Genomic DNA, 12595 nt, shown 5'->3' with positions numbered 1-12595 from the left:
GAAAAGAATGGCATGATAGCAAAGTTTTTAGTGCGGGGGGGCGGCTTTCAAAATGAGACTATCTGATCTCTTATCTTGGGTTGGCTGTCAGATGCTTTTTCTTCTGGAAATGTTCTTTGAATAAGAGAAATACCCAAAGAGCAAAAAATGTGGTTGGGAGGGCAGATTGCAGAACAGAATGCAATATGACTAAAACAGCAGTCTTCAAACATCTTACTACAGACAAAACCCTATAGAATGCTATGGAGGTACTCCAGAGTAAGCATGTCGAGGACCGTAATCTTTGCACCAGAAGGAAGTTCATAACCTAGTGTGACCTCCTCTTGTAGTTCAGCTTTCAGGTTCAGATGAAAGTTTTGCATAACAGCATCACAAGTTTCTGAATTACTTTTGACACAGAAACCACCTGCCTTTGCAGTGCCCTCGCTAGAGGCAAGACAATGAGACAAGAAAAGCAAATGGCTCTGACAGTCCCAGGTTGTTCCAATTGATAAATCTGTAAGTGACGACCTCTAAGCCCAGTGACTGCTTTGTAGGGGTCAAGCTGCAAACAAGGTAGAATCAGAAATGGCAACTTTTACAATGGAAAGAAGAAGCCACACTGGAAGATGGCTTGATTTCTTGGCTCTCTGATTCAAAGGAAGGAAATAGAGAGAGACTTAAGAACCAATTGTTCAGCCATTGAATAAGCAAACCTTTACATAAGCGGACCTTTGCATTGCTCACTTCACATCTTGTCAGAATAGTGACAGTGAGAATGTAAGAATTGGACGATGCAGTGTCCAATTAATGCAGTGTCCTCAAACTTCAATCCCCAGGTGTAGTCCAGATGTTGGACTTTAACTCCCATCGTTCCCAGCCAGCTGTAGTGACTGGGGATGGTGGGAGTTGTAGTCCAACAGCATCTGGAGACCCAGGTTTGAGAAGTCCTGCCTTACTGGATTAGTGCAAAGATCCATTTAGTCCACTGTTCTGCCTTTAATAATGACCAGCCCAGAAGCTTTTGGTTGCTCACAGGAAGGGCATGAGAGCGGTATCCTCTTCCTCTTCTTATTAGGGATGTGCACCAAGCGTTTTGTGCAGCGGCCAGGTTGGGGGAGGACATGCAGGTCTGACCTGCTCCTCCGCCGGACCCCTCCACCCTACCGTAGCACTGTCAGTTCTAAAAGGCCATGCTGCACGGCGGCCATGTGCATGCCACCATTGTGCGCAGACTGCTGGAAGCAGCACTGCAGCTACATGCTGCAGCTTTTTCGAACCGACAATGCTGTGGTGAGGCAGTGGGGGGAGGTGGCAGAGGAGCAGGTAAGACCTGCACGCCTCCTTTTAAAGCTACCGCTCGACTCCCGCCAAAACAATTCGACTGTGGCAGCTCAAATCATTTGGGCACCTCTGTAATGAAGCACCAAGACAATTCGGGCATGTCCCTACTTCTTATCCCTCATAGTCAGAGGTATACCATCAGGTAACATGGGAGCGTCATGTATAGTGTAGCTTGTAGGGCGCCTCTTTAAAAATAAAAGTTCATTTCTAGTCATGTGTGGCTACTGGTGCCAGTCAATAGCAGGGCCACCCTGTGTCTCCGTGGCAGTTCAGTTCTCAGTGATTACAAATAAAGGAGGCCGTGAAGGCAAATCACTTTCAAATGATAAGACCAATAAGTTATTTGTTGCATCAAGGTTTTCTTCCCCTTTTGAATCTCCCGGTCGATATTAGCCACTCATTTAATGGCTTTTCATCCACCTGCATGAAATCGCTGAGCTGGTACTGCAGATATTTATGAGAACATAAGAACAGGCCTGCTGGACCAGGCCCAAGGCCTATCAAGTCTAGTTTCACACAGTGACCCACCAGATGCCTCAGGTAGGCCCACGTGGCTGCCCTCTCTCCTGCTGTTGCTCCCCTGCAACTGGTATTTAGAGGCATCTTGCCTCTGAGGCTGGAGGTTTTGTCTGACAATGTTACTGGGGCTTCTTCTCCCTGCCCCCCTTCCTATTTTGGTATTTACATTATAAAAAGAAAACAGCACTTCTTATACCACTGAAGAACTAACTGAATGAAAATTATCATTATCAAAATTATCATTATCTATTTATCATTTATCACATTTATATTCCACCATTCCTCTGAGGAGCTTAGGACTGAAAGCACTGAGTTAGCTCCTCACAGCAACCCTATAAGGTAGGGTTAGACTGAAAGATAGTGACTTCCTATGCATACTATCTGGTATAGGGGTGTCAAACTCAATTGGGTGGAGGGCCGGATTTGATCCTGATGAACCTCCCAGGTACCACACATAGCCTCGTGCCACCTTCTCACACTTGCCTTGCCCTGCCTTCTGTCTTCCTCCTCCACCACCACCTCCTCCTCCCCCTGTTTTTTCTCACACTCTTCTTTTCCTCCCTCCCTTGCCCTGCCACTTAAATTAGCTGAAAGCACTGCTTATACACCACAATACGCTTGTGGGGAATTTAAATAATTTTCTGGTAGGTTTTTTTGGTGGTGTTTTTTTGTTTTGTTTTGTTTTGTTTTGAAATTCTGAATCTCACACTTCCTGATGACCTACAGGTACCAAACTTCTCATACACAATCTGCCACTGACACTACTTTTTAGAACAGAATATACTCAGGGGGAAATTTAAATTGTTAAAAATATTTTAAGAAGAAATTCAGAAAATAACCATCATATTTTAACTGTTAGTGCTCTCAACAGATTCGAAGACTCGAGAGTCAGATAAATAATTCTAAAATGACACCATACGCCAAGAAAAGCAGAATCCCTCTTCCTCCCTCCCTTATCCTCTACTCACCCTCCTTTCCTCTTCCTCTTCCCTTTTTCTCTCACTCTTGTCCTGTCTTCCTCCTCTCCTCCTCCTTCCCTTGTCCAGACAAAAAAACACCCTCTGCCATCTTTTGCCTTTGTTTTCCTCTTCTCCTCCTCTCGCCTCTTCCTCTCCGGGGCGATCACTTTGTATGTTGAAAAGCCTGCCATGAGGGAGGAGGAGGGGAGGGGAGTGGCAGTGGCAGAGGAAGGAAGCAACTCACAGGGTGGGTGGGGAGAGAGAGAGAGAAATACCATCCACGCTGGCAGGGAGAAGAAGGAAGCTGGCAAATGAGGAGACATACTGCCACTTCGGCACATGGCGAGGAAAGAAAAGTGGCTGCTTGTCTTAGAACCTCTTCACACGGGCTGGTCAGTTGAACTCCTTGGGCCACAGTCTGGCTTCTGTGGGCTGGTCTGTGGGCTGGTCTGTGGGCCGGCAGTTTGACACCCTGGCTCTATTAGATGTGTTTAGGATGGAGGTCTGTCATCCAGTGAGCTTCACCGTGGAATGATTTGAGCCCAGGCCTACATCCAAAATCCTATCTGGTCTATGGGGTGGCACTTGCATGAGGTGAGGTGAGGTGAGATGGTCACCTTAGGTGGCATTTTAATGAGGGAGCAGCTGGGCAGCAAAATGACCCCTCCTACTACCATCAGAGCAGCTCTCTGGAAGCAATCTGATCTGGGCAAGCCTGGCAAGGCATTCCTCTCCTCGCACTCTGTGTAAAGCTTGCAAGCAGCATGAGGAGAGAATGGGAAGCTGCAAGGAACTATCCTCCTCGATACCCCCCCATGCCACTTTCAAAGATTGCTTTGAAAGGGTTGGCCATGAAAGGGGGTTGGCCCCCACCAGAGGCATTGAGCAAAGCAGTATTTGGCAATTTACCTCAGGGAGGAGGCTGGTTGTGTGGTAGCAAACATGACTTGTCCCCTTTGCTACGCAGGGTCCATCCTGATCTGCAGCTGAAAGGGAGACTGCATGTGTGAGCACTATAAGAGATACCCCCTTAGAGGATGGGGGTCACTCTGGGAAGATCACCTGCATGTATGCATGCAGAAGATTCCAGGTTTCCTCCCTGGCATTTCCAAGATAGGGCTGAGAGAGACTCCTGCCTCTGCAACCTTGGAGAAGCCACTGCCAGTCTGTGTAGACAGTACTGAGCTAGATGGACCAATGGTATAAGGCAGCTTCCTATATCCGTATGTACCTCAATAGCTTGGGTCACCCTTTCTGGTACAACACAGAGGAAGGCCCCTAGGCTTCTCTGTATAGATATTTCTGTGCTTTTTAAAGAATGTTCATTCCAAGGGCCATTTCTTATAAATAGAAATTGTGTGGTCGCCTTTGCACTGAGGGGGAAATGAATGAGTAAAGGATGGAATCGAGGGCCAAGAACAGAAGGTACGTGCTCCAATAAATATGGGAGTACTGTCCAACTGGCAGGATATATATACTTCTCCCTTGTAAATATTCTCTCTGCATTGTTTTTTTGTCTTTGCACTTGTGGGCAGTGGGGGTGGTGGGAGCAAGGGCTTGAGTGTGTGTGTGTGTGCGCGCGCGTGCGCGTCTGTGTGCTGCATGTACACCACCTGCAGAATAGGACTGATCCAGGTCTGTTATCTCTCATCACCATATACTGCTCTTAACATATTCATAGAATATAATTATGATTAACACTGCATCCAGATCTCATGGTGATATCTTTGACCAGATTCTTTAGGAATTTTTAAAAATCAATTTAAATTTTAAAAAATCTAATTTAAATTTTGAAAATCCAATTAAAATGTAAAAAATCCAATTCTGTCTATCTATCTATCTATCTATCTATCTATCTATCTATCTATCTAAGAACATAAGAACAGCCCTTCTGAATCAGGCCCAAGGCCCATCTAGTCCAGCATCCTGTTTCACACAGTGGCCCACCAGATGCCGCTGGAAGCCACAGGCAGGAGTTGAGGGCATGCCTTCTCTCCTGCTGTTACTCCTCTGCAACTGGTACTCAGAGGCATCTTGCCTCTGAGGCTGGAGGTGGCCTATAGGCCTCCGACTAGGAGGCCTATAGCCCACCTCCACCATCATTGATTATTATCAACCCTGCCTTGTAAATGTTATCTGTGTATTAATGTCATCCCACTTTGGCTTTCCCTATCACTGCTATCCATTGTTGGCTACTCCAACAAAGGTAGTGAAAAACACAAGAGCCAGTGTGGTATAGTGATTAGTGTCAGATTAAGGCCCGAGAGACCTAGTTTGAAATCCCCACGTAGCTATGAATCTTACTAGGCAATGTTGGGCCAGTCAGTCTCAACATAACTCTACCTCATAGACCTGTTGTATGGGTAAAATGTAGGGAGAGAAACCCAAGTATGCCACTCTGAGCTCCTTGCATGAAGGATGAGATAAAATGGAATAAATTTATAAAAACACCATGTGGCGGCATCAAGGCATAAGTGAGTTTTGCTGTGCATTGTGGAGGGGAGAATGCAAGATGAGAATGGCATATTGGGCAACACCCCCATGTTTACTGCACTGCTACATTTCATCCCAAGTTACATCACTTTGTGAGAATGTGGATTGAGCAAATGGTATGGTCTGAGGTAGGTATGTCTGCAAGAGTGTGTAGACATTTATTTTTATACTGCTCAGCTGCTAGGAGGCCTCAAAGCGGCTTACAAAAGGTGCATTAAAAACAAAAGTGACAACAATACAAACAAACACACAGTTCACTGACTGGCTGCTTACCGTGGTGTGTGCATGTAATAGCTTGGCAGACTGTAGCTCCTTGCCAAATAGGAATGACTCCCCCCCGCCCAGAGGCATGTGGTGAAATGACAGTCTGTATCCACCCTGAGTCCCTTTGCTCTTGGAACGACACTGTCTTCTTAACCTGACTGTACCACTCTAGGAAGAACCCTTGTCTTGTTGTTTGTTCAGAAAAACTGCTGGCAAATATTCATGGCTTGACAGCCGGTTGTCAAACCATGAATAGTATTCACCCCATGGGAGCTTCGGCCAAGGGGTAGCTCAGTCTTGGGGCAAGTAGGACTTGGGCACTGGCTATCAGGCCAGTCTCTGCAGCTGACTAAAAATATGGGAGTTCCCTCCAGCCAAGGTGGTACAACTGTAGGTTTTAGCTCCAAGAGAGTGTGCTTTGGTTCCCTCCATTCATCCATTTTCCCTTCAGGAGACCAACAAAGCAACAACTGTCTGGATATCCTCACAACTGCAAGAATTATCAGACCACTTTGTGTGCAAGGAGCTCAGGGGCATTGCTAGGGGAGATGTTCAGCCCTCTTCCTGGGGGCCCCTTAGACTGAAGGAGATTATTAATTATTTCTTGCTCACAAAGTCAGACAGGTGTTATTGACTGGTTGTTTTATCCAGACATCGAGTCCTTCCCAGGGACCTGGGACGGCTGAATTTTATTATCAATGTTGTTGCTGTTATTATAGATATCGTTGGAGAATATAGGCTGTTCCCAGTAAAGCTGCTTTTTGTAATTAGCTGATGGTGATTTCTGTGGCCCCTATGGTGTTGAGGCGCTCTTCAAGGTCTTTTGGAACTGCACCCAGGGCGCCAGTTACCACTGGGATTATTTTGGTCTTCTTCTGCCACAGCCTTTCAATTTCAATTTGTAGATCTTTGTATTTTGTGATTTTTTTCTATTTCTTTTTCTTCTATTCTGCTATCCCCTGGTATTGCTATGTCGATTATTTTAACTTGTTTTTCTTTCTTCTCGACTACAGTGATATCTGGTGTATTGTGTGGCACATGTTTGTCTGTTTGTAGTCGGAAGTCCCATAATATTTTTACATCTTCATTTTCTAAAACTTTTTCAATTCTATGGTTCCACCAATTTTTGGCTCCAGGTAGCTTGTATTTTTGCAGATGTTCCAGTGTATCATCCCTGCTACCTTGTCATGCCTTTGTTTGTAGTCAGTCTGTGCAATCTTTTTACAACAGCTGATTAGTTGGTCCACGGTTTCATCTGCTTCTTTACAAAGGCAGCACTTGCTGTTTGTTGTGGATTTTTCGACTTTTGCTCTTATTGCATTTGTTCTTAGTGCCTGTTCTTGTGCAGCCAGTATTAAACTCTCTGTTTCTTTCTTCAAGTTGCCATTCTTAAGCCATTGCCAGGTCTTGGTGATGTCTGGTTTTCCAGTTATATTGTGCAAATATTGAACATGCAGTGGCTTATTTTTCTGCTCAGTTCTTGACTTGTTCTTTCTTGTAGGCCTGCTTTGTTTCATTGGTGTTGAATAGTTTCTCATTCTTGACCATTTGAAGTGCATCTTCTTCACTGTCCTTGATATATTCTTCAAGGCCTCTTTTTTCCTCCTCTACTGTTTGATGGACTTGCAGCATTCCTCTTCCACCTGAGCCGCGAGGGAGGTATAGCCTATTGACATCACTGCAGGGGTGCAGAGCATGATTGATGGTAATGATTTTTCTGGTCTTACATTCTAGCGTCTCTAGCTCTGCCTGGGTCCTGTCTATTATTCCTGCAGTGTATCTGATAACAGGTATAGCCCAGGTGTTTATGGCTTGTATGGTGTTCCCGCCATTGAGTTGGGACTTTAGGATTTCTCTAACTCTCCTGATGTATTCACTTCCAATTTTTCTTTTAACTTCAGTGTGTGCGATGTTATCAGCCTGGAGAATGCCCAAGTATTTGTAAGGTTCTTTCTCTTCCAGGTTCTTGATCTTGCTTCCATTAGGCAGTTCTATTCCTTCTGTTTTTGTTATTTTCCCTCTGTTCATTATTAATGCAGCACACTTGTCTAGTCCAAACTCCATTGCTATATCGCTACTGAATATACGGACAGTGCTTAGCAGTGATTCGATTTCTGACTGGGACTTTCCATACAACTTCAGATCGTCCATGTACAGCAGATGGTTGATTTGACTTGATGTTTTAGATGTTTGGTATCCGAGGCCTGTTTTGTTTAGTATTTGTGAAAGTGGAGTCATGGCGATTACAAACAATAGAGGGGATAGTGAGTCCCCTTGGAAAATACCTCTTCTAATGCTAACCTGTCCAAGTGTCTCGCCATTGATTGTTAACTGTGTACTCCACATGCTCATTGCTTTTTAAATAAATATCTGAATGTTTTTGCTGACACCAGTTGTTTCTAAACATTTTAGTATCAATGTGTGAGGCAATGAATCAAAGGCTTTCTTGTAGTCAATCCATGCAACACTTAGCTTTGTTTTTCTTCTCTTGCAATTTTCTAAAATCATTTTGTCAATCAGCAGCTGGTCTTTTGTGCCTCTGGTGTTCTGGCAATTTCCTTTCTGTTCAACTGGAAGCTGCTTAATAGTTAATAAGTGTTGCATGACTTCATTTGCTCTTATTCCAGTTAATAATTTGAACATGGTCGGCAGGCAGGTTATCGGTCTATAATTACTTGCAATCGCAAGTTGCAACCACACCTTTTGCTGGGTCTTTCATTATGAGATGTGTTTTCCCAGTTGTTAGCCATATTTCAATATCACTTCCTTGCAAAATGTGATTTAACTGTTTTGGTAGTTGTTTATGAAGGCTTGTTAGGTGTTTGAGCCAAAAGCTAAGGAGAGATGTTCAGCCCTCTTCCTGGGGGTCCCTTGGAGTGAAGGAGATTATTATTATTATTATTATTATTATTATTATTATTATTATTAATTCAATTTCTATACCGCCCTTCCAAAAATGAAAATAGGGAGGGGTGGAGCTGGGGGGCCCTCAGGGGCTGGAGGGCCTGGGTTCTTTGAACCCATCCGCTCATTTATAGCTACATCCCTGAAGCAGAGATCCTATTTTTAAAAAATGGCAGGGGAGGGGGCAAACATGCAGTTCGCATCATTATTCCCTGCACACTGATACTGCACCACCACTCCAAATGTCGACTTTATTGCTCTTCTTTAGCAATGACTGATATTTGTGTGCTTCTCTTTTCAGTATCTGGAAGGTCTCTGTAAGAACCTTCCATAGCCAGATCTTACAAGTAAAGAGTGGCTGACATCATGCGCAGTGCATTGCTGGCATTGGCCATTGGAGGCACTGCTGTGCATATGGCAGACAGCCCAATGGTCTTGCACAAGCAAGCAGGTGTGTGTCTTTAAAGTTCCATGCTCGCAGTTGCTCAGTGCCACTTACGTTGTTTCAAGTGTAAGTTGCACTGCACAACTGTGGGCATGCAGTTTTAAATTGCACAACTGGCTATTTTTTGCACAACTGCCCACTTGTGCAGCACCATCAGGGCTGCCTGTTATGTACGCAGCCAGGCCTGCCCTTAGGACAGGGTGACCAGGGTGACCACCCTAGGACCCACGGGACAGGTCTCGCAGGGGAGCAGCCTGCCCTGCAGGAATTGACCTTCCTCCCCTCTCCCAGCTCAGCCAACCTGTAGAGGTGCAGCCTACAGGAGCTGTGTGCAGGCTAGCCTGCTATCCAAAGACTCCTTGCACAAGGGGAGATGTTGCGACACCTCCCTTTCCCCAAATGACTCTCAGCTGTTTAGTGGGTGCACAGGGCTTCCAAGGGCTCCCAGTTTCCTGAAGCTCTTCCCAGTCCCTGAAGCTCTCCAGCCAGGAGGCAGAGTGGCCAGCACTGGCTGCCCACCAGAGCACTGTGCACATCCTCTGCCCTCCCTGCCCTACAGCCCTGGGCTGTGCTGAGAGCGTGTGCCTTCCTTCCTCCTCCTTCTCAGGGCCAGCAATGAAAGGTTTGGGATTTCCCTTTTTCCAGAATTCCCCACCCCCTTGTATATTTATGGGATGGCTTCTTATAGGGCTTTGATATCAGGCTCAGATATAGGGCAGGGAGGGAGGGCTCTGAATATTGAAATTGATTGGACAAATTGCATATTTTTAATATTTTTTGGAATTTTTTCCTAAAAATATATTTTTAAAAAGTCCTACAAGTAGCTTGTTTCATGACAGAAAATTACAAATACTTCTGGAACTGAAGCCCCCCCTTCCCCCAACCTTGGACCATCATTCCACCCACCCTGTGGAGGAATCTGCCCTTTGCCTTCATAAAAAAAAGGTAACAGCACCACACTTTGCCCCACCCTTTCGATCACCTGGAATGACTTGGCATGGGGCTTTGATATCGGGCACAGATATAGGGCATGGTGGGAGAGCTCTGAATGTTGAAATTAAAATGGTTTGGATAAAGTGTTTGTTCTTATTTTTTTTGGACTTCTTCTAAAAATATTTTTTAAACGTCCTATGTGGCTTGTTTCGTGACTTTTAATAAATTTTCCCACTGCAGTAAAGCTGCCGGAAGGAGTTCTCTCTATCCATAGTGTACTTCACAAACTAGTGAAAGTAGGGCTAACTGTAAACATCTAAATAAACTTTATTTTATTTGTACATTCACTATGCTCAAGTTGGTTTGCAATCCAGAATGTCTGGTTGAGAACTGTGTAGCAAGGGGCATGTGTTGTGCTTTTAACTTTTCCCCCTTACAAATGAATTATATGATCAAGCTGGTTGGACATGTCCAAAAACCTCACTCACTTACTCACTCACACTTTTTACACAGTATGTCATCACTCAGTATGATTTTGTAATCATACAAAATGTTAAGGGGGCCCTGCACATGATGATTCACCCCCAGCAGCCCCACACACCCCTAGGGAGGGCCCTGTGCGCAGCAACACTGACCAATGATGGTGTTGCGTTGTGTTGTGTTGCATGTCATGTTGGCCAATGTGTCTAGGAGAAGAAAGAAGGGGAAGGAAAATGACACAGCAAGAAGGCAAGAAAAAAAGGGGGGGGGGATTCTCAAAGATGCTGAATAAATACAGCTAAATAATTTATTCAGTATTGCCTGATGTGTGTTGACAGATTGATTTTTCTGTTGGTGTGGGATACAATCCCCTGAGAAAGATATTAGAGTATACAACGGTCTGTGAAGTTGTAAAGGAAGAGCACTTTATTTTCAAAACGCGTCAGGCAATATTGAATAAATCATTTAACTATATTCATTCAGCGTGTTTGGGAATTGCCCCCCACCTGCCCTGCTTTGTCTCCACTGTCTCTAGGCCCAGCTCTGAGAAGACCACTCATAAACCATCTATGCTGGGGGGAAATCCCGCATTATTACTGTGACCCTCTCCTCACCCCACTATCCTGGGACTGTCTGCAACTTTGGAATTCACCTAACTACAGTTTATAGATTCCTTTCACCTCATATATGGCTCTATTGTTTTCAACAGAATTCCATTAAGGCTAACTGCATATTAACACATCATTTACTGTGAGGTGAGCTGGAGAGTGAGTTTTTCCTCTAGCCACATGTGTTTTTATTACACAGACCAAAAAAAAAGTTTATAAGAAAACATTTTGCAATGGAGATTTAATATTTAATAAAGCCCTGTTGCTTTTAAAATAAAGTTGCAAGTGTGCAAAGAAGAAAAACAAAATATTGTACATCATGTATTCTTCTTGTCTCCTTTGTTGTTTTTTCTTCCAGAAAGTTCAGCAGTACACAGTCATCGTTCAGGCCACAGATATGGAAGGAAATCTTAACTACGGTCTCTCAAATACAGCAACGGCAATCATTATGGTGACAGATGTGAATGACAACCCACCCGAATTCACTGCCAGCACCGTAAGTATCAATACATCAGTGCAATGATGTATGGACACACAATGCGTTTGTAATTCATGGACATTTGATACGGCTCGTCTCCGTTTGCTGGTTTGGCAGATAGAAAGAACTTGATAGATAACTGTGTAACAAAGACTTTCAGCAAATAAAAACGTAGGGGGAGGGGGGACGCGACAAATGATTCATGAAGAAGCACAGATATCTGGCTACCAGTTTGTTCTTCCTGAGAAAATGAAAAGATTGTGTCAAAAAATATAAGCTTCACGGAAATGCTCTCCCTCTTTCTCTCTCGGGATGTTTTCACACAAAACGCCAATGCCCCCTAGGTTCTGCTCTTGCACTAGCAGTGTGCATGTCTGAATCTTGTTACACAAGACAGAAAAGATGTGAGCCATTTTTGAATTCTAGCCCGTGTAAGTTTTACTTTGCATTGGGATTCTCCCCTGTACTTTGGGAGAATCAGAAAGAGTGTTATGCTTGAAACCTGGGAACTCAGTTCAGACAAATATTGTGGTAGATCGGGATTTTTGTGTGTGTGCAGTACCAAAGCCACCAGAATGAATTTTAGAAAATGAAACAGCTTCTGTTCAGGGCATGAAAATACCATAGTGCCACGTTGGTGAGGTGGCCTTCCTGCATACAGGTGAAACTCGGAAAATTAGAATATCGTGCAAAAGTCCATTAATTTCAGTAATGCAAATTAAAAGGTGAAACTGATATATGAGACAGACGCATTACATGCAAAGCGAGATAAGTCAAGCCTTAATTTGTTATAATTGTGATGATCATGGCGTACAGCTCATGAAAACCCCAAATCCACAATCCCAGAAAATTAGAATATTACATGGAACCAAGAAGACAAGGATTGAAGAATAGAACAGTATCGGACCTCTGAAAAGTATACAGTGTACTGTGCTTGATTGGCCAGCAAACTCGCCTGACCTGACCCCATAGAGAATCTATGGGGCATTGCCAAGAGAAGGATGAGAGACATGAGACCAAACAATGCAGAAGAGCTGAAGGCCGCTAATGAAGCATCCTGGTCTTCCATAACACCTCATCAGTGCCACAGGCTGATAGCATCCATGACACGCCGCATTGAGGCAGTAATTGCTGCAAAAGGGGCCCAAACCAAGTACTGAATACATATGCATGCTTATACTTTTCAGAG

At 44.3% G+C, this 12595-nt stretch overlaps 1 protein-coding gene across 7 annotated transcripts in view; it reads left to right on the top strand.

The window, feature by feature from the left end:
- The window catches only part of CDH4 (cadherin 4), an 803867-nt gene that overhangs the window by 675764 nt on the left and 115508 nt on the right, over positions 1-12595 (top strand). For all 7 annotated transcript variants that reach the window (XM_053245224.1, XM_053245227.1, XM_053245226.1 and 4 more), the window contains one exon: positions 11287-11424. In XM_053245224.1, coding sequence (XP_053101199.1) covers positions 11287-11424 — 138 coding nt within the window. The remainder of the gene's footprint in view (positions 1-11286; positions 11425-12595) is intronic.

The sequence above is a fragment of the Hemicordylus capensis genome, chromosome 4 (genome assembly GCF_027244095.1).
Source record: "Hemicordylus capensis ecotype Gifberg chromosome 4, rHemCap1.1.pri, whole genome shotgun sequence".
NCBI classification, from domain to species: Eukaryota; Metazoa; Chordata; class Lepidosauria; order Squamata; family Cordylidae; genus Hemicordylus; species Hemicordylus capensis.
This window is presented reverse-complemented; position numbering and strand designations above follow the sequence as displayed.